Source organism: Dipteris shenzhenensis, chromosome 6 (genome assembly GCF_047967505.1).
Source record: "Dipteris shenzhenensis isolate YYH24624 ecotype China chromosome 6, Dip_SZ_1.0, whole genome shotgun sequence".
In the NCBI taxonomy this organism is placed as follows: Eukaryota; Viridiplantae; Streptophyta; class Polypodiopsida; order Gleicheniales; family Dipteridaceae; genus Dipteris; species Dipteris shenzhenensis.
This window is the reverse complement of record NC_141601.1, coordinates 10,911,520-10,937,734: the sequence shown is the minus strand read 5'-3', so window position 1 is coordinate 10,937,734 and position 26,215 is coordinate 10,911,520. Positions and strand designations below refer to the sequence as shown.

At 43.1% G+C, this 26,215-nt stretch overlaps 2 protein-coding genes across 2 annotated transcripts in view; both read left to right on the top strand.

Moving 5' to 3' along the window:
• Positions 1 to 776: 776 nt before the first annotated feature.
• Positions 777 to 4,992, top strand: LOC147900775 (pentatricopeptide repeat-containing protein At5g27110-like). The gene is made up of 3 exons (XM_087375858.1): positions 777 to 1,208; positions 1,312 to 1,401; positions 1,483 to 4,992. Exons 2-3 carry the CDS (start codon positions 1,347 to 1,349, stop codon positions 3,936 to 3,938), a joined length of 2,511 nt encoding a protein of 836 aa, XP_087231984.1. The 5' UTR covers positions 777 to 1,208; positions 1,312 to 1,346; the 3' UTR covers positions 3,939 to 4,992.
• A 12,678-nt stretch (positions 4,993 to 17,670) lies between these two features.
• LOC147900774 (uncharacterized) overlaps positions 17,671 to 26,215 on the top strand; it is a 30,034-nt gene continuing 21,489 nt past the window's right edge. The window contains exons 1-2 of the mRNA XM_087375830.1: positions 17,671 to 18,101; positions 24,784 to 24,893. Coding sequence (XP_087231956.1) covers positions 17,804 to 18,101; positions 24,784 to 24,893 — 408 coding nt within the window. The 5' untranslated portion in view covers positions 17,671 to 17,803. The remainder of the gene's footprint in view (positions 18,102 to 24,783; positions 24,894 to 26,215) is intronic.

Sequence of the window (26,215 nt, the reverse complement as noted above, 5' to 3'; positions counted from 1 at the left end):
TGTCGCTTGTTGCAAGTTGCTTGGGGCTTGAAAGATGCAAGTAAAGATTTGGGTTTACGAAGTGCGGACAGGTACTAAAAGCAGTGCAACACATAGAGCTCCAACTCACGCACAATACACGAAACTCCAACTCACATGATGACATGCAGACCGCATGAACCTATGATGCCAAGCAAGTTGGAGATTTCATTCGTAGTCAAAGAGAGAAAACAACAAAGGGAGACTGACTTGCGAATGCTCGATCTCCTCCTTGAAGACTTGTGATTCCGGAAATCCAACTCAAACGCTTGTGAGAGAGACGACTGACAGACCAACAAATAAAACTTGCAAATCAAGCCTACAAAGAAATGCAATCAGTGCCTCCATCTCCACGCAATAGAACACTCAATCTCCCTCTCGCTCAATGTAAAGAAGGCACGACAAAGACATGCAAAAAGTGAATGCAAGCCTCATGCAACCAACAACGTGGATGCACAAAAAATAGCACCATGCATCAACAATAATAGACAACGTGCACATTAGTAAAGCACCAATCATAGAACCATGCAAAAAAATCTCCCTCTCTGCTCATGAAATGAACCACATCTCACTCCAGTCAAGTGTAGTTTTTTCATAAAAACAATATGATGTGGATTTTTACATAACCCCGTTCAACATCGCCCAAAACCCATCCTTGAGCATTGTATCTGAGAGCAAGGACTAACAAAAACTGTCATCAATTGAGAGACGGTTTTGATGTGTAGGCACTTAGACCCACTAGACATCTTATGGAGAACCACCTTATGTATTCGGCGCCACCTCAAGTGTGGACCCTCTGAACGAAACGAAACTCAAGAGCGGAGAAGATACCAGGACCCTGACGGACCCACTTGCCTTGGAAAACTTGATAAACCAAGATACTAAGATACTTGAAGGTTTTAGGAGAAGTACCGTAGCAATTAAGAGAGATTGGGAAGCTTTTGTTGGTCCGATCAAAAGCTCCACAACCATAGTCCTCTCACTCCTCTCTCTCTGTTTCTTCTCGCAATGAACATTTATAGAGGAGATGGCAGAACTCCCTGTCATACGTCTGCCTCAACTGCCATGAAACTATCCAGCCCCATCGTCACTCAGGTGTTTAGCCTGCGTTTCTTTCGTAGCGGAGATCCACGCTCCGACTGCAACTTTCGCTCCCCCCCAGGACAGTGGAGCAGAAATTGCGTGTTCAGGTACTGCATGTTTTTTGCAAACTTGTTTTTCCGGCTTTACATGGGTACTTTCGTTATAAACCGGGGAAAACGTCCCACTTCTGGCAATCGATTTTTGTTGTAGTCACGCTTCGCAGGTAGGTCAGAGGTCGAGCGCCTATGGAAGGAGTACTTCATGGATTCCTCCCTGCGGTGGGACAACTGACAGAGCAAAGTAAGTGTGCAACTAGTCTGAACTGAATGATTTGCGAAGGTAAATCTGTAGATTGGCAAATCTGACGTGTCTCTTATACAGACAAACCCGAGATCTCCATATTCACTATGGATAAGCGGTTGGTACCATCGAGGTTGGATCAAAGAAAAGTCCCCGATCTGGCCCAAGACCGTGGCTTGGTGGAGGAGTCTGGCAAGGTTGGCTTCATGTCTAGATTAAAGGTGAATGCATCTAAACAAGAACTGTCCGAGAACAGTGGCTGGGAAACGCTCAGCTTAGAGGAAGCACTCACGTCTATGGAACGGACGCCCCAGGTGCCTTCAGTTCAGAACCTTACATGCCTCTTGCATAAGTGCAGAACAAAGAAAAGTATAGCGTATACCAAGCGCTTGTATGCATACATGTGCAAAAAGGGGCTGGACGATCACCGATCTCTTGGGAACTACCTTGTCCCAATGTTGGTCCAAGTTGGAAGCATGTGCGATGCTCAGCATGTTTTTAACAAGTTGGTTGAGCGGAATGTATATTCATGGACTTCTCTCATCTGGGGTTATATTGAATGTGGGGATTCAAAGCATGCCCTTGACCTCTACCAGAAAATGCAAGAGGATGCTGTACACCCTAGCCATTATACGTTTGTTGCTGTGCTGAAGGCTTGTGCTAGGATGCAAGATGTAGAAAGAGGCCGAGAAATACATGCCAAGATAGCCAGAAAGGGGCTGGAAAATGATATTTTTGTTGGCAATACATTGGTGGATATGTATGCCAAATGTGGCTCCCTTGTAGAAACATGGGAAGCTTTTGACAAGCTGCCAGTTCGAGACGAGGTTTCGTGGACTGCACTAATCACCGGATATACCGAGCATGGGCTTGGTGAGGAAGCGCTGGACTCCTTTGGACAGATGCAACGGGAGGGTCTCTCTCCAGATGCTGTCACATTTGTTTGCAGCTTGAAAGCTTGTGGCATCATAGGAGCCATAGACAAGGGCCGAGAAATACATGCCGAGATTTCCAGAAACAGGCTGGAAAGAGATCTTGTTGTTGGCAGCACCTTGGTGAATATGTATGCCAAATGTGGCTCGCTTGCAGAAGCACGGCAAGCATTCGACAAGCTTCCAGTTCGAGACATCGTCTCCTGGACTGAATTAATGGCAGGATATGCCGAGCAAGGGCTTGGTGAGGAAGCACTGAATTGTTTTGAACAGATGCAACTGGAAGGTCTCTCTCCAGACGCAGTCACATTTGCTTGCAGCTTGAAAGCTTGTGGCAACATAGGAACCATAGACAAGGGTCGAGGAATACATGCCGAGATTTCCAGAAAGGGGCTGGAAAGAGATATTGTCGTTGGCAGCACCTTGGTGGATATGTATGCCAAATGTGGCTCGCTTGCAGAAGCACGGGAAGCGTTTGACAAGCTGCCAGTTCGAGACACAGTTTTGTGGTCTGTATTAATAGCAGGATATGCTGAACAGGGCCTTGGTAAGGAAGCACTGAACTGTTTCGAACAGATGCAATTAGATGGTCTCTCTCCAAATGCTGCCACGCTTGTTTGCAGCTTGAAGGCTTGTGGGAGCATAGGAGCTATAGACAAGGGCCGAGAAATACACACTGAGATCTCCAGAAAGAGGCTGGAAAGAGATATTATTGTTGGCAACACCTTGGTGGATATGTATGCGAAATGTGGCTTGCTTGCAGAAGCTTTGGAAGCATTTGAGAAGCTGCCAGTTCGAGACGAGGTCTCGTGGACTGCACTCATTTCAGGATATGCTGAGCATGGGCTTGGTGAGGAAGCACTGGACTGTTTTGAACAGATGCAACTGGAGGGTCTATCTCCAGATGTTGTCACATTTGTTTGTAGCTTGAAAGCTTGTGGCAGGGTAGTAGCTGTAAACAAGGGCCGAGAAATACACACCGAGATATCCAGAAAGGGGCTAGAAAGAGATCTTGTCGTTGGCAGTACCTTGGTGGATATGTATGTGCAATGTGGGTTGCTTGTTGAAGCACAGGAAGCATTTGACAAGCTGCCAATTCGAAATGAGGTCTCGTGGACTGCACTTATGGCAGGATATGCCCAGCAAGGGGAAAGTGAAATTGTTTTCCATATGCTTGAGAGAATGAGAGGAGAGGGGATAGAGCCAGATGGGGTGACATTCTCTATTGTTCTTGCTGTATGCAGTCACACGGGTCAAGTTGATAAGGGCCAGAAGTGCTTTGAGGCTATGAGCAAAGACTATGGCATCACTCCAACTATTGAGCATCACATTGGCATGGTTGATCTCCTTGGACGTGCAGGCCAATTAGACAAGGCACTAGCAATGGTGAAGAAGATCCCTTTCTACCCTAATCTTGTGGTGTGGCATACAGTGTTGGGTGCTTGTCGGAAGTCGGGTGATGTGGAGCTTGGAAGATTGGCCTTTGAACATGCGGTTTCATTGGATGAAAAGGCTGCTGCAGCTTACATCTTGATGTCAAACATCTATGCAGACGCTGGCATGCAGGTGGAGGAAAGGGTCGAGGCAATGAGTGGGAAAAATTAGGCATGGAAGCAGCCAGGACACAGTTGGCAGACCCACAATAGTGGGATTGTGCTTTTGTTTTTGGTGGGGGAGGAGTCGTTCCCAAAGCAAAATATATATGCAAAGCTAGAAAATTTCTCCCTTAAAATGAAGAAGGGTATGTCTCAGATTTGCATTGGATGTCATGAGAGAGATCTGTTGATGCAAAGAAAGATGGGTTATGTGGGTGCTAGATATTGCATGTGCCCTGATGAAAACACCCAAGCAGTATGCGTTGTCAAGAATCTTTGGGTTTGTAATGACTATCATGCGGCCTGCATTGATATCAAAGGTAGAGCACCAGCAAACTATTGTTCTCAGAGATCTCCTGTCTTCAAGGAAATTCTTCTTGTGGGGCCTCGATGATGCTAGTGTGTCTACAGTAGCCAGTGTCCACCCTATTTGAAATGTTCCTGCTAGAATGATGGAAAGACAGGCGAGATGCATTGAAATCTCTGAGGAGGTTGAAATTGAGTAGGATCATGATTTGTGCCATAGTGAGTTGCCTTTACAAGACGGTGAATCTGCTTGGCATGAATTTTGAAATCTGTAGTTTCTAGAAATCAAGTTTACTTGCTGAGCCAAGTGCCCAATCTGATGCCTCTATGCTTGTCTAAGAAACGGAACAGATGCTTACCACCTTCATGCAAGACAATCACCTCAATATTCTGAGGTACTTAGAAGAGTAAGTACTTGGCATGGTGTGGCCACATAGTGGGTCCACTTGGAAGAGGATGTACTTGGCCTGGAAGAGAAGCCCTTGGCATGTTCGCCACTTAGTGGTCCACTTCTTGACTCGGAAAATTTACGACAGTATGGACATCACACAGCCACTTGAAATGAGATCTATCTTTCAAGGCTTACAATCATTTTGGCTCCAATGGGCTGATTGGCTTCCTTCATTTGTTTGGACCTCAAATCTGTGGTCTTGCTAGCCTCTCCTTTGCTTTACGTACCCAATCCAAAGTTTCTGGAGTATTATGACTATATTACTATAGTCTTCAGCCTTCGAAACAATGTATCGTGTTACGCCTTCCTTTCGTATGATGGCACTCATTGATAAGACCAAGATATGGTTTCTATTGTTTGCTATGCCTTGAAAGGAGGAAGCAGATTGGCTATTAATCCTTTTTTCCATAGTTATTATGTTCGTAGACTTCTCAAGGGTCACTATTATTGCTCGTTTGACGCATAAGGTTATCGTTCTTGCATGATGGCTTGAAGCATTTGGTTTCGGTCTTCCAATGACCAACCAAGAATATGCTTACTACACCATGCATAAGACTAGATTGGTGTTCTTTAAAAAAAAGCTCAGTAACCCTTTCTAAAAACTTTCCAGGTTACCTTTATTACTTGATTTCACTTTGTCTCGTCTATACGATAGAATGCCTAGATTTTGTACACTCAGTTTAGACGGCTACTACCTCCATGTAGTTGGTTGTTAGACTTTCTATGTGCTCTCCTTTGTCATGTGGATTGTCTTGGATTAATAGCCAAACGTATGTCTTTCAGCCCTAGGATATGAGGGTTGTAATCTTGAGGGTGGTAATCCTTGATTCAATAGATGTAATATCTAGGCAAAAATGATGAAAGTGCAGTAGGAAAGTTGCATTATAAGCTCTTTTTTTCCATGGAAAAGACTTATATTAGCAATGGAAAATGCCTCGAAAGTGCTCAAGGATGGAGTCCGCCATGTGTAGCATGAGAAAAAACCCTTTTGTTATGTTGCAAAAAGTAGAAAATATTAACTTATTAGAGTTTGGAAGCTAGCAGGCAATTAAGTGGTAGCCACCAATTGTCCTGATCATAATATTATGCGATAAGCACGTAGTATAAAACACTCAATTACCGAAAGCTGCAAAGTAGCTACCAATTGTCCTCATCATGATATTATGTGATAAGCACATAGTATAAAACACTCAATTACTGGAAGTGATTTGCTGCTTTTGCAATTGGTTGCCCATTGGTAGGCCTTTGACTAGCATGTGCAAGAGAACACTTTTCCTTCACTAGCCTTGCAAAACTACTTCTAGCCACTAAGCCATACTCTTCCTAGTGTTGGAACATACCCTACTTCTTAGTGATCTAGCACTATCTTTCACAGCATATGGTACACCTTTGGTGTTCTATGCTGGAAAATATCTTGAGGCTTTCTAAATGCCCAGTATAACCAAGGTTGTTGATCCTCCAATCACGAATGTCACCAAAGGATGTAATTGCTACCCTCACCTTCTCCCATTACCATACATATCCATGGCATCTATAGGTAAAAAAGGCATCTCGGATTCTCACTAGCCCCAACCAACCCTTCTATTGAATTTTATCCTCTCATCCTCTCAATTTGTTTATGAAACCACTCCAAAAATTAGGAAGTAGCCAATAGCTCACCTACCATAGAATTCACCTACAACCGCTGAGCAGTAGGCTTCCATTTAGTGGGTCTCAACACCTCCTTCCATGAGATCATAAAATGAGAGAGGAGAGGTGAAGCCACCATTAAGTCTGTGTCAACACCTCGTTCCATGAGATCATCAAATGAGAAAGGAGAGGTGAAGCCACCGTTCGAACCCGTTGGGAACCATTCACTATATCCCACCATGAACCATCAATCCTAGTCTTGCACTGCACAATTACAACCTATTTCCACCCATGATTTGTGAGATCCACACATATCTTGTAGTAAAGGCCATCTCCTAGTGACCATTTGTAATTTGACATCTAATAGGGCTGCCCCTCCATGCCTCTTCAGAGTAGTTACATGTTCCCAAGAAATCCATGTCTGGCCTTGCTTATTTCATGCTCTTTTGCATAACATAAATCTTATTGGCTACTACAATCAGATACAAAGCTTTGGTGGTCCATGGCAATAAAGGCAGGAAAAAAGATATCACGCTAATCATAATGGATTTTGCCACTTTGAGCTGAAGGTGAATAGGCCAACCCTGAGATTTCCAATACACAAACTTATTATTAATCCTTCTAGAAGTGCATGCCAACAAAGCTTGTGGATCAACATCCACTCCAATCAGATAACCCAAGTGACATAGGATATAGCCCCTTTGTATGACCTACCATTCCATCCCAAACCCAGCAAATCGCTCTTGGAACAACTTATTAGAGCAATTTTTTTCAAAGACTTGCATCACTAAGTGATTTATCTAATCTCCACTTGGCATCTGATACTTCTTGTCCTAAGCTCAGATCATAGCCCCTTTCTTCTCTATACTCTATCATAGGGTGCTAGGGTACCACATGCACCAATTGTCCAAATGGGACTTTTTGTAAAACCAAATATTCTTTGGATCAGAATAGGACCTCATAAAATCCCTTGGGACTGTCAAAGATTTTCTCCATAAAATTAGAAGACAAGTGTTGTCTCTGTTTCTTCCAAGTGCAGGTTTCAAGGGTGTTGGTCACCTACAGTCGTGTCGTTGCTCATTGTAGCATAGGTGTTCACAAGTGTAGCATAGGTCCTCGGGTCGTGTTCCGGTGAGAGGTGTAGGCTAAAGCGTGAAAAGCAGATCTCATGCATGCGTGGGTGAGAAAGAGGGCTTGATTATAACGATTGATGGAGGCTCTCGCCTCCACGGGAGTTGAAGGGGATTTCAGGGTTTGAAAGGGGGATAGGGTTGAGTGAGCTAACTAGGAGTTCCAAGGTTCAGAGGGGGTTGCAGGGTTTAGGAGGAGTGCAAGGTTGAGGAGTGGAGAACTAGTCTCCATTGCAGATTTGAGGGGGAAGGAGGAGGAGGAGGAGGGAGGAAGGAGGAGGAAGGAGAAGGAGATGGGAGGAGAAGGAGGAAGGAGGAGGAGGAGGAGGAGGAGGAGGAGGAGGAGAAGGGAAGAGGAGGAGGGAGGAGGAGGGAGGAAGGAGGAGGAAGGAGGAGGAGGAGGGAGTACAAGGGTAGAGACTATAAGGGTAAGGGCATGCTAGAACACGATAGTGTAAGAGAGCATGGACGCAATGGAGATCAATCGCATGAACACAATAGTGAGCTTAAACACTAAACCCCAAAGAGTGGGAGCTTCATTCCATTGAGAGATATTTATACATGTTGGTCTCTACACAATTAGTAGGTACCTCCGTGGTGGGACCTCTTTTGTAGGAGACCTTTTGGACAAGAGTCCCTCCACTTTTGGGGGGGACGTTTTGGGCCTCTACACAAGTGGGGGGCCCTTTTGGGTCTCTACACAAAGTGGGGGGACTTTTTGGGTCTCTACACAAAGTGGAGGGACCTCCGAAAGTGTAGGCTTTTAGTCTTTCTCGCTCTAGATTTAGTATTTCTCTCTGTAGATCCTGATTTTGCAAGTATGATTGGATCTTTTCTAGAGAGGATTTTGGCTACCCTCATCCTTTAAGATTCATCATACCATATTTCAGGCTCAAGCGGAGCTTTGCCACTACTCTACACACACAATGCTCTTCATAGTTGATGTCCTAGACTGCACTTTTGGCCCTTGTTGCCACAGGGTTAACAACTCCCTTGGACCGATTTGATTACCCGTCCTCGGGTTATGGTTGAGTCTGCACACGATGTTGTGTTGCAGTTTTCTGTACCCAATGAGTATGGTAAAGATGGCAGCGGTGATAGATGAAGCGAGCTTGTTGTCGATCTTTTCCTTGTAATCCATGAACACCGTAGATTGCTTGCTCAGTTTTTAAGAAGCCAGCGTCAACAATTTCTTCAAACAAACAAACATAATGTCCTTGAAGAGATATGGCTCTTTGAAAGAGGTCACTTGTTGTTTGAGCATCTATCTGTTGATTTGGATTGAAGTTGAGGTTGGGCAAATGGTCATCAATTGTGAGGGCCAGCATGACTACTAAGGCTTCACTGTCTTTCCTCTATATGCTTCTCTAATTGGTAGAGTCTTTCAGCGATGTATAATCTCCCATACATTCTTATACTACTATGCGTAGACTGGGTATTACAAATTCCAGTGGGACCACAGCTTCAAGGCCGTACACCAATTGAAAATGTGTATCTCCTGTACTGACCTTGAGTGTGGTTTGCTACATTTAGCTTCTCTACCCAATCAGAATGCTTTGGTTCTACTACCTTGGTGAGGCTAGCATCCACTGCTTTCATTTCAGGAGGTGGTCTTCTTGCCATTAAGTACCCTATGATGTCTGCACACCAATCAGGCACAGCATCTATTTGAAATAATGTGGCATCTGGTAGGTCATCTTCATTCCTCTGGCTCTTCTCCTGTCCTCAATCCTGACATGTGATCGGCAATGAAATGTTGAGCTCCTTTTCTCACCACTTTTTTGAAATTGAATTCTTGTAGCAATAGAAGCCATCGAGTGATCCGAGCTGTGGTACATGGCCGATTCACAAGATATAATAAGGCTTGATGATCTGTGTAGAAGATAAAGTTAGTAGCGAATAGATAGTGTCAAAATTTCTTCACGCTGTAGATCATTGCCAAGGCTTCTCTTTCTGTTGTGGTGTAATTCACCTCCGCATCATTTAGCTGTTTGTTGCAAAGTATACTATGGGTAGTCTTTGTTGTGTTTGCCAGGTTGACATAACACACTCCCTACTACATAATTGGAACCATCAGTATGTACATGAAATTCTATGTCCCAATTTGGGGCCATTAGAACAAGGGTTGTGATCAATCTCCACTTTCGAATGCTTGTTTGCATTCGTCTATCTAGATGAAGTTGACTAGGAGCTTATATAGGGGCCTTGCAATCATGGCATACCTCAGTATGAATCTTCTATAGTATTCGGCATGTCCCATGAAGACTTGGATTCCATGATCGTCTTTATTTTCTCCATGTCAATTGCAATCCCGTGTCGAGAGACTATGTGTCCCAAGACTACTCCGTGTGTGACCAAGAATTGGCATTCTAGAGGATTCAAAGAGATTCCATACTCCCTACATTTTTTAAGGATTTCTTCAAGGCATTTCAAGTGATCCTTTTTTCCTGAGTGTACGCACAAGTCGTCAAGGAAGACTTGTAGGAAGTTATTGAGAAATTCCTTGAAGGCAGTGTACATTACCCTTTGAAAAGTAGATGGGGCATTGCATAAGCCGAATGGCATGAGTTTGTATGCAAAAATGCCCCATTCTGTGGTAAATGTTGTCTTTGCCTGATCTTGAGGTGCAATTTGTACTTGGTTGTACCCGCTGTTGAACCCATCCAAGAAGCTATACACTTCAGTTCTTGCTACCCTTTCTAAAATTGTTTCAGTCAATGGTAGGGGATAATGATCTGTGATTGTTGCTGCATTGATGTTCTTGAGATTCACACATATTCTAAGCTTGTTGTTTTTCTTAGGAACAATCACAATTGGTGACACCCAATCGGTATGCTCGATCTCATAAATGAAACCAACATCCATCTTCATAGACGTGGGTCCCATACTTGGGATTTGTCATGTAAGGTCCACATACATTTGGTTGGGATCCTTCCCTTATTGGTATGGTATGTACTACAACTTCTGGGGAAATCCCTTTCATTTCTTTGTAGGGCCAAGCCATGCAATCCCTATATTCCATTAGCAATGCTTTTAATTCTTTTTCTTCTTCTAGAGTGAGTTGTTCACCGATGTATACAAGCTTTTCTTCTTCTTCGTCCAAGGCAAGATTCAGTTTTCTTGTCTTGGCTGGTCCTTCATAAACTGGGGTATCCTCAATATTCTCTATTTCTGTGAGCTTTTATTCCCTGACTGGCCTAGGCATTGCTATTGTCGCTTCTCCCCTAGTGTAGTTTTTGAAGTGATCGGGAACTTCCCTTAGGCCTTCATGGCACTTTGAGGTGCTTGCTTGGCTGCTAGCTCCATTGGAAGATATTTGGTCTAATTCACCTGTGTTCCCTTGTTCTTCTTTTTTGTTACTATTCACCATTTCACTCTTCATTCTCACATTGGGTTTGAACTTTCTAAGCTTTTTGCTTTGTGAGACCAGTGATGGATTTTCAATAGGAGTCGCACTCTTAAGGAGTGGTTCTTCGGTCATACAAACACCTTCAAGCCCTTTAGGATCCCATTTAAAATTTGGGGACTTAGGTGATTTTGTGGGCTAGTTAAGTACAATTCTATCACTCTGGTCTGTATTCTTTTGAATTGGTTGAAGTGCTCTACCTTGGCCTTTTGGTGCTGTATGCCCTCCTTTGTTTTTTCTTGGACCGATTGCTATTGGATAGTGCTAGAGGGTCGATCTTGGGGATTCTATGGCCATGAGTGCCTATAGGATTGCCAAGTCATTGTCAAATACTTGCCCTTCCAAGGTTGCATTATCAGCTTCTGTTTCCATATCCCAATCTATGTTAGCACCATAGCCTTCTATTATGGACTCTTCAGGGTCACCGTCCCATTCGACGCCTGTCATGAAGACTGGCATTTCTACTACTTCTGATTCATCATCCCAGATTGGTGCTTCTAGTTGTATCATTTGGGCATCCACATCTGGCAACATTAGATGCGTTGTTTTACAATTATCTATTATAGCCAACGTTTGTATCCAATTATTGATGTCACTTTGTGTATCCCCTTCTATGGGCTTTAGTACATTGGTAGGTACAGAGGACGCATGACTGGTGGTTGTAGTGAAAGAAGTGTCTTCAACATTTCTAGGAATAGTGGGTTTGATTTCCCCTTTTCCCAAATTTATCTTGACAACGGTTTCTCTATTTTGGATAGTGATTCTATTGGTGCCCCAATCATGGAGTACCGACGCTTCTCGAAGCTATGGTCTTCCCAACAATATCTGGTATGCTATGGCTCCCTTGGGAAGATCCAAGATAGTAAACTGGAGCGTGAACCTTACTCCAACAATTTTTGTTGACACATTGTCAATGATACCCAATGGATTCATTTTTGTGTGGTCAGCTAGGCAAATGTTAAATGTGGCCTTCTAGAGAGAGAATTACTAAATATAGAGAGAGAAATACTAAAAGCCTACACTTTCGAAGGTCCCTCAACTTTTGGGGGGGACCTTCTGGGTCTCTAGACAAAGTGGGGGGACCTTTTGGGTCTCTACACAAAGTGAGGGGACATTTTGGGTCTCTACACAAAGTGGAGGGACTTTTTGGGTCCCTACACAAAGTGGAGGGACCTCTAAAAGTGTAGACTTTGTCTTTCTCTCTCTAGATTTAGTATTTCTCTCTGTAGATCCTGATTTTGCAAGTATGATTGGTTCTTTTCTAGAGAGTATTTTGGCTACCCTCATCCTTTAAGATTCATCATACCATTTTTCAGGCTCAAGATATTACAAGTGGAGCTTTGCCGCTGCTCTACACACACAATGGTCTTCATAGTTGTTGTCCTAGACTGCACTTCTGGCCCTTGTTGCCACAGGGTTAACAACAAGAAGCAAGATATCCTAAGGCATTCAACTTGACTTTTTCCTACCATATTCATCTTCTTTCAATCCTTGTCTTTTAACATGATCTTTAGGTCCTAGTGTTGGCTCTCCATCCTCAAAATTCTTGGTATAGTCTGTTGATGCAAAATCCATATCGATGCTGCCCTGATTCATCTCTCTCTCTCTGTGTGTAATGGAAAAGAAAGCAGCCTGAGTAGATGAATTTGAATGAGAACAAATCAGTTGGAAAAGTTTGAATGGAGAAATTCAAACTGAATATCAGAAAGTAGTGAAGAGGTTGGGTGAGAAGGAGACTAGGAAGAAGGCTTCAAATTGGAGAAGAGATTCAAAGAATGATGGAATGGAGAAACTCTATGGAATGCACAGATTTGGACTAAATCACAGAAAGAGAGGATTGAGTAATAGTAGCTTGAGCAAACTAGAGTGGAGGATTCACACCGCTGATGTTGGCTACTCAATCTACTCATTCAACACACTTGTGGCTTCTATCTGTTAAAGATGGATGGAGAACTCTGGTTCCCTCAAGGGAACTTTGCCATTATGGGAAAAAAAAACCCCTAGAACAAAGGTGTCTAATGATCCATCCGCTAATGTATGAGTCATATGAACTGATACTCCACAATGAGGGCCAAATTTCAAGGAAGGTGCAACATCAAACAAAAGATACTTCAAGGAATCAAACTACATATTTCATTGGAATGGTAGTACTGCTATGTCTTGAGAGAATCACCATAGCGGTGGAAGAGCAACATCAAAGGCGAGATGCCCAGCATGGAGTGCACACCAAACATGGAGGGTGATAAGTATGAGGGTGATATAAGTACATAAGAGGAGCAGTCCATTGTAGAAGGATTCCAATTTTGTGTGGGAGCTATTAGTGCAAGTTCTAGAGTTGAGTTGTGATATTGTGGTGGGTTGAGTAGGTAATGACATTGCCAAATCTGTGAGTTTTGGCATTGCCATAAATGGTTGAGGATAGGCCTTTAGTGCTTAGTAGATGATGACTTAAGAATGTGAGTCTATAAAAAGGACAAGCGTGTATAGCTTGGCTATTGCGATTTGTATTGCCTTGCACAAAGTTGATGCAATGACTAGAACACTCCTTTCCTTCAAATAATATTTATCCTTTGAGCTGATGCATTTTTGCACCTACATTCCAATTCAAATTTGTCCACCTCTCTGCTTAGCCTACAAGCAAACTACGTGAGGAATTATAAGAATGTTGAGTTCAAGTCTCATTGAGTGTTTGTGTCCTTAGACAATTTCAAACTAGTCTTAGCAACACATGAATTAAAGAAGAAGGAATGGAATCACCACATCAAGAAATAAATTCATTTTAGGTGCTATAGTGAATGAAAGGCATCTAAAGAAATCACAGCACAAATTATAGTCCAAGTCTCAAGAGAATCTACCATAGTAGTGGAAGAGCAATATTAGAGGTGAGATGCTCAATGTGTAGTGCATGCCTAGCATCAAGCATGAAAAGTATGTAAGGCGGAGTAGTACATTGTAGAAGGGTTCCATTTTTCTATGACAATAGTTGATTTGAGTTCTCAAATTGATTTGTGAGATTGTTGGGGGTTGAGATTGCTAGATGTTGAGTTGTGAAATTGCCACAAATGGTTGACGATAGGAATTCAATACTTAGTAGATGATAAGTTCCAGTGTGAGTTATAAAAGGCATGGATGTTTAGAGTTCAGCTCATGCGGTTGTATTGCATAGCATAGAGCCAATGTTATAAATAGAAGACCCTTTTCCTTCAAGAATTGATTATGCTATAAGCAATTGATGAATTGTGAACCTACATTCAAATTCACATTCATTCATTACTTTTCTTTTCTTACAAATGAGCAAAGTACATGAGGAATTGTAAGTATGCCGAGGTCAAATCTTAGTTTGTAATCATCCTTAGGCAATTTGGAAATAGACATACTATTTTCACAAAAGTCTAGAGCATTGCATGTAGCAACACATGAATTCAAAGGAGGAAGAATGCATGGCATGGCCACCACATCAAGAAATAGAATCCATAGAAGGCATGCTTGCTTTGCTTTATAGTGTTCCACCAGGGGAAAGGAAACATAACCTCGTAGAGTATTGCTTGGGTTGTATAGAATGAAACACTACTTTGAAATTGGTATAGTCGTCCTCAAAGGCTTTATAGGGGACTACTTACCAAAACAATCCATGGAATGAAGATAAAATAAATTTGGCCCCAAGCTGAATTCTTGCAATGGAGGAACCCATAATGATAAGTCAAATGGACATAGTTGGCTCCCCAATCCTTGATAATGGCTCCTAGACTATTCCTTAATGGAGTTAGTTGCAAGGATAAGGTTGTGTCACAAGCTAGGCAAAGGAGCCTAAAGCCACAAAGTGTCCGTCTCCTAGTCCATGCTGAAAAAAGTGTAAACAAAGTTCACCAATGAGGTGTCTGGCATCTTTGAGAACGTTCAGCAACAACATGGTGAACTCCAAGGTGAAGCAGAGGAGCTATGTAGGTGTCAACTAGAACAATCTCCTTCTTGAATTACATCAAAGTCACACTTGCTAAGAGTCTCCTTCTTGAATTGCATCAAAATTATGTTAGCATTTGACAACACCAAACTTTTGATGTATATTAACGACATCATTTGGGATGTGTCTCTGTCCTACCATTCTAAAAAAGGATGAAGCAAATATATGAATAAACTATGCTAGACCTCATAGCATAACCCTTTGCAATAACCAAATATAGTGTCCACTTAAGGAATAATGGTAATGGTGCTAGTGATGTGTCGGGAACAAATTACAAGAGTTACATGACACAGTCACTCAACGTGGAACAAAAACCTAATTTGTAGAATCTTCATCCTTCAAAGGACTTTAAGCCACTTTTGTTATGACAAAGTAAAAGAATAAATGTATTCAAGTAAGCATTGGGGAAAAATATGCTCATCTGGCAACGATGAAAGCAATGTAACAACCCCCCCTAGAGGTTTGTTAGCCATAACGGAATCAAAAGTTCAAGTAGAGCTACGGCTTACGACTTACAGGTTTAGAAGGCTCAAACTGAGCAGACTCAAGGATTCATTCGGAGTGTAGATCATATGCTTCATATGTGTTAACCATACATAGAAACCAACCTCCAACCCTACATAGCTACGTAAAGCCAAGGTGAAAATTTCGCTAGGTGTGCCAAAGGAGATAGAACAACCCTGAAAACCCCTCTCAAGCTACCCTTCTATGATACCCTCTCAAGTTACCCTTCTATCATAGCATTCATTTATAATACAAAACAAGAGGCAAGGAGTGCCAACAACACTGCACTTTTTCGACTAGACTCCAAGATGAATAGGAATAGAGCACAATATTCTTCACATAGCTTAGCCACTTGAAGAAAAAGAACAAGATAGATTGCCTTATCAATTAGCCACTTCCACCTCGTTGGAAACCTCAGAAAGGGCCAAATAGTTTCGATATCCAGACCACGTAACCACCATTTTTAGGTCCCATCTTTGGCTGGTCCAGGAATCTTACCTCTAGAGGTGGCCCTTGGGAGGAGGTCGAGCAAGATGATTCCACTTTTTGAATAGGATTGGATGAAAGCAATGAGTCTCACAGGCAGAACATCCCTTTGATGCTCAGTAGACTCTGTTCGATCATAGACTATACAAGGAGGCTCATAAGATCTTCAAAGGTCTGCTGAGACCTCACTTCCAACTTGGTAAGATTCTGTACTCATTGGGAAGAATCCCAGAGGCAAGAGAAGACCCTTGAGTAGAAGGCAAACAAGTGAACACCTAGTGTGGTTATTGCGTGGGTCTTGAAGTTATGCCATCTCTGGAGCATTGTGGAGAAAAGGGAGCATATGACAATAAGGAAGCTCGGTTGAGCTACGATCTACTGCAGCAGGAAGGGCGCCAAGCAATAAGAGATTCAAGTCGATAGGTCCATCATTGAGTGGGACTCGATAGTGTGCCCAAACATGTAAAGTTATGAAAAGGAAATTCGTTCGCAATAGTCCTTTGATTGACTTGTCCCATAACATTTGCTTATTTGAAGCTGCCACAAAGATGCTTAACCGAGTATGCAACCAAGCATTCAAGCTATGAATTTAAGAATCCATTCCTATGTCCAAAAGCCACTGTCGGGAGATGCTCATGAAAAGGTAAAGAGGAAAGTCTATTTGTAAAAAATTGAAATAGAAGTAATTGACTTCCATGTTTAGCAAGTCCTCTTTAGACGGGAAAGCATCTAGTTGCTATAGCCTACCCATAGCGAATGCTCATGAAAAAGTAAAGAGGAAAGTCTATTCATAAACAAGGTGAATGACATTTAATCATTCATAAAGCCTTCCCAAGATCAAAAAAGTGAAAAAGAATAACTAGAGATGATGTGTAGTAAGGCTACACGAGATAAAGAAAACAGAGAGAGAGAGAGAGAGAGAGAGAGAGAGAGAGAGAGAGAGAGAGAGAGAGAGAGGGGGGGGGGGGGGGAGTAGAGAAAAAGGTGGAGGATTTCAAATAGAAAGTGGGGAGTTGGACTAATCATAAAATTTAGGATTTTCACAAAAAGAAAATTTTAAATTTGCTTCTAAACAAGTTTAATGATGAGAATAATTCATAAGACCTGCTCAAGATTGAAAAAGAAAACGAATTGAATGCATAGCATGGAAAAGAGGACTGAAAGCGCAGAGAGAGAGAGAGAGAGAGAGAGAGAGAGAGAGAGAGAGAGAGGGGGGGGGGCAGGGCGGGGGGGAGAAGATGAATTGGAGCTAGAGGGGGGGGGAAGGAGAGAGTGAGGGGGGGAGAGAGAGAGTGTGAGATATTCTGGGGTAGAAAATAGAAAGTGAAAGCTGGTCACTGGGCTTGCCCGAAATAGAAAGAAGAGAAAAATAGAGAGGAAACACATGGTCCCCACCAATCACAAAAAAAGCTATAAATGATGAAAATCATTCATAAGGCCTGCCCAAGATCCAAAATAAGGAAAAAGAAGATGAATTGGATGGGTACCATGGAAAAGAGGGCGGAAAGCTATGTGTATGTGTGAGAGAGATCCACCAAAAAAGTGTGTGTGTGTGAGAGAGAGAGAGAGAGAGAGAGGGGGGGTGAGAGAGAGAGAGAAACTAGAGAAAAAGATGGAGAAATTTAAGGGATGAAAAATAGCAATGAAACTTGCACCAATTGTAAAAAATCTACGTCATTTTCATTTCTCAAGGGAAGGAGCCTTTACTAAAGCCTTCAAGCAATGAAAATTCAGTGAAAAATGAATTTTCCCTTTGGCAAGGGAGGGTGCCTTTAGTAAGGCCGTCCATAGAGGACAGGCCAAAAATGAAATAGAAGTAATTGACTTCCATGCTTTGGAAGTCTCTTTAGACGGGAAAGCATCTAGTTGCTATAGTCTGGCTGCCCAGCTGTGCTAACAAACACTATGGCTTTGCCTTTGGCAATGTGAACTAATAATAACTCCCGATCAATTCTAAGAACAGAGCTTGTCCCAAGCGTACAGTTCATGACAGAGGACATAGATGCCTGGATGTAAACTTGCAGTAACCGCAAAGAAGGGCAATGTGTGCTCATTGGTCAAATCGGCCTTTTGGCATATGAATGCAGATTCCTCTCTTCTCCAACACCATTGGTTGGCTTGCCCAGCTCCGAGATTGCTCACTAAATTGCCATCATCATTTTTTGCAACAAGAATTACCCACAACATCATGGCTGAGCATTCTGCATTGGAGCTTAAGCATCTCGACATTCTTCTGCATCACTGCCTTAAGCAAATGGGCTGGCGTCTCAAAGCACCTGCTCGCCGCCGGATTGCCATTGGTATGTATAAATGCGCTTTGCTTTTGCATCACTATGCTCCTCTCACTTCCAATCTCGCTGTTGCCATCACTTAAAAAATTTGCGTGGATTTGATCATATCGATGCTAGTCTGCTACCATGTATCAAAGTTTTCTTTTCGAATTTCATGCTGGAAGCTTGGGATGCATTCTGTATCGATTCTGCTCTGCTACAATGTATCAAAGTTTTCTTTTTGAAATTTACGCTGTTAGCTTGGGATGCAGTCTTTCATTTCTTGCAAGGCTATCATAGCTTCTCTCGGGCAAGAAGTTCACCAGTCTCTTTTAACAATTTTGCTCTGGTGGTGAGGATATTTCACTTTGAGACGATGAGCACCAAGTGCAGGGCGCGGTGAAAAAGGTTAAGACGTGCCGTAAGGGTCATTGCTACTTGGAGTGATGATGAACATTGGGATGGTCACTCTGCTTTCAATTATATATTAGTCGTCTATACCAGGGGACATATTTTCATATGGGTGCTATACTGAAGCATTTTGAGTGGACACATCTAATGTCACGACCTGCGAGTACATTTGCCGACCTTTATCGTAGAGTTTGGGGATTGAGATGAGCTTTTCTTTTAGGATATACTCCCTTGTAGTTTCACGAGAATGCCGACTCTATTCCACTTTAGCTTACAAAAGGAGCCATTTCCCACTGATACCATAGTAGGATTACTGGCTTTTGTAAGGGAAATGAGACGTGTGAATTGTATGAAGTGATTAGGTGATATAGAGGACAAGGAAAGCTTGGGATGATCAGAAAATTGTGAAAAAGAATCTTAAGGAACACATGCTTATTTTGTTGTATAATACAAATTAGAGTCATTAAAACCCAATCTAAAATCAGATGGAATGGGGCCTTTAGGCTCACTGAGGTTTTCAGCAATGGAACAGTACAGCTAGAGGATCTATAAGGTCAGGTGATTCTCAAGCTCTTCAATGGAAGCCGAGCAAAACCATATGGAGCGTCGACTCATTTGGTCATAGTGTACAGACCGAGTATACATGGCAAATTGCCACGTGGTAAGAAGCTCTTAAATCTAGACTTGATTGGCTGTCATCATTGGGTGGACATGGAGATCACTCCAGCAGGGGCGTCACATGCAGTAGGTACTCCGGAGGTGCATCCTCTCCATTGACGTGCTGTTGCATAAGGGCATTTTAAAATCCTTTGCATGACATTTTTCAGTGTATTTTCCTCTTACATAAGCTCTTTGTGCCCTTATCCACTTCGGCAGTCACTCTCCGTAGTCGATACCTCCATCTTCATTGTCATTGCCATTCTTGCTGCTGCCATGGCCTTACTTCCTTGACAGTGCTAGTGCTTGGTAAAGGTGCTCTCTGTCGCACTCATGGGATTTCCTGGTGCTCGTACCTACTCGATATTGAGGTTAGACATCAATAACTAAAACAGGGGGTTTTGGTGCTGCATAGGTGAAACTGTATGGAGATGGGTGGAAGAGTAGGAGCATATGCGATGAGAGTTGAAACGTAAAGAAACAACACACAAACTTGTAGGTCGAGATCAGCCAGAACAGTGCAGATTGGAGACAGGTACTGTACAGACTGCTGTCATTGGGTGTACAAAACTGCAGCAAAGGATCCAGGGGCTGGAAGAGGCCCAACAAATGGCTTGTTTGCTGGCACAGGTAGGCGCCTAGGTTTGGCAAGTGTCTGGCCTTCAACAGCTCCCGATTTGGGGCAGAGAATGGCCTGGGCCACTGGCTGCTTGCCATGTAGCTAGGTGCTGACATAGACGGCCAGGTCAAAGCCAGCCAACCAGGTCAGTTGGGGCAGACCAGCCAGTCAGCCAGGAAGGGGCTGACTGGGTCGGCCATTTTGAGGCTGTTGGGTCGGTTGATTTGGGGCTCTTCACGGCCTATAAAAGGAGCTCCTGAAAGGGGCATTACACATCCATTGTGGCAGCCTTCAGAGCGCATACTAGAGCAGCGGACCAGCAGAATTTGGGCCTACATCCAAGAGGACCAAGAGGGAGTTGGGTACTGCAGACAGAGCTCAAGGAAGGGCACCCTTGGCTGTCTTCCAGGGCAGCAACACATAGGGATCAAGGGATCCACTGAGGCAGCAATTGAGAGGCACATTGGAGCAGGACACAGCCAGCAAGAAGGGCTTCCACAAGACTGAGGAAGGTGGCAAATACCTGCAGACAAAGAGCTCACAGGAGGCTGCACACCTAGGCTGACATTCAGGGCAGTAAGGTGCAGGGATCAAGGCACGGAGACTAAAGTCTACTGAAGCTCTATGAGGAGCATGTAGGGCTTAGGGATTAGGAGTGCCAAGGAGGTAGTAGGACAACGTTTGGTAAAGGACAGAAGATCATGCTCTGGTGGGACTCTAGACTCTTTTGTATTTTGTCCATTGGACAGAAATATATTATGTTTGTTGATCCTATGTCTCTCTTGAGCATTGTCTATTTACCGGCTTGCACATATGGATGTTGAGTACACAAAGTAAAGAAGTTTTGGATTCCATAGTTAAACACTTCTGTGTGAATTGCTGGGCTATCTATCAGTCTTCCATTGCAGGTACCCCCTGTCTGGTTAATTTTTAACAACTCCACTATGCTGCGGAAGTTGATCTCTTTACTCCTACAGATTGGGCGCAATGATTCAACTTGTAGTGAAGGTGGAGGCCACTAACCTACAACTAAAGATTGGAATAGTTTCATTGCTAACCACATCACAGTTTATCTAGATTACCACATCTTATGAACCTTGATGTATACAGTTACAGCTTCATCTTGTAGAAAGTTTACAAATAATGTTCTCCAAGATGGATTCCAAAGTAGAAATCAACAAAAAGTATGTAGAAACTCTAAGATTGAATGTGGCAAACAAGCAGCAGGGGGTCCGTGCAAGAGATAGGCCACAAATCTTCAGCATGCCACGTGTGACGTGGCAGGTCAGCAGTGGTCCAGACCGAGTCAACACTGTGCCGGACTAAGTCGGCACTTAGGTTGGGCCATAGGCCTCTAACCAGGTCGTTCAGTTTGGGTGGTTTATCCCATATATAAGGGAGCCCCACTTGGGGATTCCACATCAAAGGATTTCAATATATGAATCATTTTCCAGGGTGAAAAGCACAGGTCGGTCAGTTTGGGGTTTATCCCCTATATAAGGGAGCCCCACTTGGCGGTTCCACTATCAAAGGATTTGAGTATACAAACCATTTTCCAGGGTGAAATCATTTTCCACTTTGCAAGAGTGCTCTACCAATGGAGCAGCTACTGAGTGTTGCTCTCTTTATTGCTTTGTAAGCTCACACAGCTAAGTTGTGTCTTCTAGTAAATCTTCCCCTCCGAGGGAGTTGGCCCATAACAAGCAACTATCATATGTTTTTGTCACATGCATCGGTGCCAGGCACAGGTGGCAGTGGGAACTGGCTGCACAGTCACCATCTTGCAGCCAATGCAGCATATTTGCAGGATTTTTGGGGCATTCCGAGAGCCCAGTGGCAGGCCCACCGGGTCACCCAAGGTCAGTCCTCACGGCTGACCAAGTCGCCGGTCGGGTCATTTGACCCGACCAAGCAGGTTGGTCAACGCTTGGTCAGGTCGGTCAAAACTGCCTGCCAGGTCAGCCTGCTTTCGAACCCCTTATAAGGGGCTATTTGCCCCTCAGTTTGGCATTCAGTCCTGCAGTGTCAAGCCACAGTTCCAGCCCTTGCCACGCCTCTGCTTGCCCCAGCAACAGCTGTACAACTGCCATACGGCAAGCGTACCAGCTCACAGTCAAAGGCTAGGGCTCCACGCTGCACACAGCCCGGGAAGGACAGCATATGGTTGAGGTTGGACAGTCTTTCGGCAGCATAGCTCATGCTCCCGCAGTCATAATTAAGGGAAGTTTCTCAGCTCATTTTTCTATGCCGATTTGGCACTCATGTACAAAAGTGGCCAGGGCATTATGCCATGCCAGCATTATAAATAAAGCAGTGTACTATAGTTAGAAGATCTCTGGTGTCTCTCACGCTTGAGTTCTCCTTTTGCATTTCATCTATTTGCTCACACCAAGTCCCCGCATGTTACAGTTTTCCTACATGACATCAAGGCACAAGGTTGCGATCCAAGGATAGCCTTGCTGGTCATTCAAGACCGAGACCAAGACCGAGACCACCAAAATGAAGGTTGGTGACCTTGCCGCAAAGGAAGGAGCTTCCACATTCTGGTGTGCTTGTTTTGGCTTGCAATTAGTGCAGGAATCTAATTCAGGTCATCTATACCCTTTACATGGCAACCATCTCACTCATATCAAACTTGGTAAGGCTGGAAAAATGGATCGAAAAATTTATCGAACCTGGAAAGTAAAAGTTATCTACATACCCCATGCTGTTGGAACGACTGTGCCTGAAGGGTGCCAAGGTGCTCCATGACTAGGGAAGGGAAACCCTCACAATAACTCAAGAAGACAATGACATGCAAGTCCCAATGGGCAAAAGCACGATCCAAAAGGACTGCAAGCTTGAATGTCTGAAGGTCAAAAAAGGCCATGCCTGTTACCGCCTTTGACATCGAGGAGAAGCTGCTTACATTGAATATTGTTAGATGCAATGAGGGTAGCGATCAAAGTAATGCATGAAGCCAAAGAACCACACATGGTTTTTCCCAAGGGCTTCATGGATGACAAAAAGGCATCATCACTTCAAACTTATTCTGCATGTCATGCTTGAAATTGTAAAATTTTTCACTACATCTAGATGTCTTAAGTGTCCTTCTCCAAAAATTCAGATCTCACTTTGTTTGCTGGCTGTTCTTCACTCTTTTCCAGCTCAGCCCTCTTGATCTTCTTCTTCTTGGAAATTAAAGTGACCAAGCTCTTCTTCTTTAATCTTTTCTTGAGGCTATTAATACCCCCCAAGGGTGATGATACTTGGTTCTTGTTGGACACATTAGAGCCATATGGAATTCACACAAGGTTCAATTGGCTTGCATGTTGCTTAGTAAGTGTTGAATGATTCAAGCACAATAGAAGTTTAATGAAACTCCAAGATGACCTATTGCCGACTCCAAGGCCACTTAAGGATAACGGGATCACAAAACCTTTGCTCAGATACCAATGTTAAAGGTTCATAGATTAGTGCATAGGTCCCAGCGGCTGTGTTATTTAATCTAGAAATAATTTCCACATTCATGAAAGTTGTAAGGAAATAACACAATCATGCAAAATATAGACCAGACATGAGGTGTAGGATTGAAGGAGGGATAGAACTGCAGATTGCATGTCCCAAGGTTTCTCATGCAGGCATTAGTTTCCAAGAACTTGCGATGACAAAAGTTAAAGAAATCCGACCCACATCTCTTGTCAGCTCAACCTGTCTATGAATCTCTTCAAGGTAGGTTAGGCAGAGGAACATGTTGATGATTCAGGTTACAGAGAACAGATGGGTGTGTAGGAGTGAGTTATCAACTAGGAGATGCACAAGGAACCTTTGGGAGTGAATCACACTTTCTGAAAAAGGGGACAGGCTCGCTGGAATTTTTCAGATTTGCAGCGGTGATAACATGAGATATGTGATGATTTCACCAAGAGGTAAGGTTTGGCAACGAATTGGGTTCAGGAAGGAAGAAGAGGATGTCAGGCATGCATGGGAGCAAATGGAAGCTATTATAAAAAACGTTTTGTAGAGTATAGCTGCGCCATTGTGCTGAAAGAGCATATATTGGCATGGAACACATAGGATGTAAGAGTAGGCGTAAAGCTAGGGAGAAGATCAATTGAAACATTGTGAGATCTAGTAAGAGTGTAGTGAACCTGCAAAGTTACTCCAAAGAAAGCAAAAACATAAAGCTAATTAAAGCAAATTGTGCACATCATGATGTGTGGCAATCTGAATTAAGTGTGGTGTTGCTCAGCAGTGGAATTAGTTCTAATCCTTACCTCTAGGCTAGGTGAGATTGATTGTGTCTTTTAGAACTTGCCCCATGATCGCTTTGTCTTACTTCTGATTAATGTGTGGCGTGACCTAGACTTTTTGAGGTCCAAATGCTAGGCTGTGGTTTCACAAGTTTTAACCAAACTTTCCCAAAGTATACCTAACATGTGTCAAGGCTCTAGACCAATTGTGAGTGCCTTAGAGTGCAATGGTGTATAGCATTTCACATTTTCAAACGCCGTGGAGACCATACCCACTAACACTCAGCCATTGTATATCCTCGTGAACTTTGTATCTCAGTCATCATTGCCAAAGCTCACCCGTGAGCCCTACAAGAATGATATAATAAGATAAACCTATTATGCACATGTTGATATATAAATCTAGTGGAGTAGCCGACTATGGTCATAACCAAGGTTGAGTCTTAGTACGACTCTCCAACCTTTCTACGCCTGTATACCGTCAGTGAGGGATTCCACTACATGCACTAGCCTAGTCTTCACTAATAGTCATCAAATGTTGTTTGACAGCCACATTGCAAGAATGAAGCTATAGATCTGGGTAGAGTAGTCTCTTGTTAAAAAGGAAATCTCCACACATATCAATAACATGTGCACGAATAAAATATATGTAGAACGGAAATATGAAGATATCCAAAGCTGTTGGATAAAAGGTTGGTTCTTTTGTTTTAATTGAATTTATCCATTTTATTGTTTCTATTTTTAACCTCTTTTTTTCTGTATGTATGTTGACATTAAAGTTTCTGAAATGCAGATATAGCTGCCCTATGCACAAGTTTACGAGCTGTAATAATGGTCGATTATGCAGGGAAGATGCCTCAGCTACAAGACCGTCTTTGCACTCTTTTGGCTCTTCTAGTGCAGGTTCGTTTATTTGGTTTTTAGCTGCATGCAGTTGGTTAAGCATGATTGGGACAGCTAATAAACATTCCATTGTTTGGCAATCCCAAAGGTTGGACACACTTGAAGGATACTTAAGAAGGTGGTTTTGGATCTTTGGATGCTGGTTTATGAAGCATTTTAAAGATAGGTGACAAAACTCATATGAAGAACTTTATGTGAATTGTGGTATCTCTGTCGTCAATTCAGAGCTTGTCCAGCCCACCGACGGCTGAGCCTTTTGTTGCCCATGTGGCAGCCCTGCATTCTTTCTCAGTTGTGCCCCCGGGCCCCTCGGCATCTTTCAGTCCCTGTTGGTGCACCTCTCCCATGCTTTGCTCATTTGGGGGCTTACAAGTGGGGAGGTGACCTACAAAACTTAAACACCCTCTCTCACCAACCCACCAAGGACTAGTCCCCTCACGTCGATGGAGATGCTCCATTGACTCCCATGGGGAAGCCCTATGGAACAAGTCGGAGATGTCCTTGTGCATTGGTCTTTCAACCCACAGCTCTTAGTCCTCCAAGACCGGTTCCTTGCAGGCAAACCACCCTATACAATCCCAAGAGTACCGATGGCACCATCATCTTCAGTCATGAACTTATAGATGATCTTGAGCTAAACTTGGTACAAACAATATCCAGCTGTCCTCTTCTAAGCACCACGCTCCCGAGTGTTAAAGTGAAGGATCGGGCACTCCTAGTCTAGATACATGAAGAGCAAGATGATCAAGGAGGGTCAAAGCACCACGAGAGAGACTCAATCTATTGCAATGTATATCATCAACAATATATAATAGGCTTCTTATATAGAGAGAGCCCTTAGAACAGTCAACACCTGTTGGATCCTCTGATCCACATCTCTCCTTGTGGATGTCCTTGATTCAAATCCTCACATCATGTAGTCCACATCCTAGAGTGGCTACTTTAATACATTCCTATACCATACCTTAGCCTCTAATTATGTGCTTATGGCACAGGACTTGAAACTTGATTATTCTTTCTTTATATCTCTAATTTTTTGTATGATTGTATGTATGCACATTTCAATCGATGGGAATGAATCTTCGAAGGCAATAGTTATATGGCATAGGCTTTTATTCTCATTATTGATTACCATTTCTTTCAAATTTGATTCCAAAGGAGTTGCCCACAACTTCTCCCCTTAGTACATATCTTGCTACTTAAGGTGGTCAGATGTGGGTATTACAAGATCAAATCCTTCCCTGAGTGCTTTCATAGCTACTCTCAGGTGGACAGGCTTGATTTACAAACATATGGGCTAAAGGTGGCAAGGCTTTTGCTTC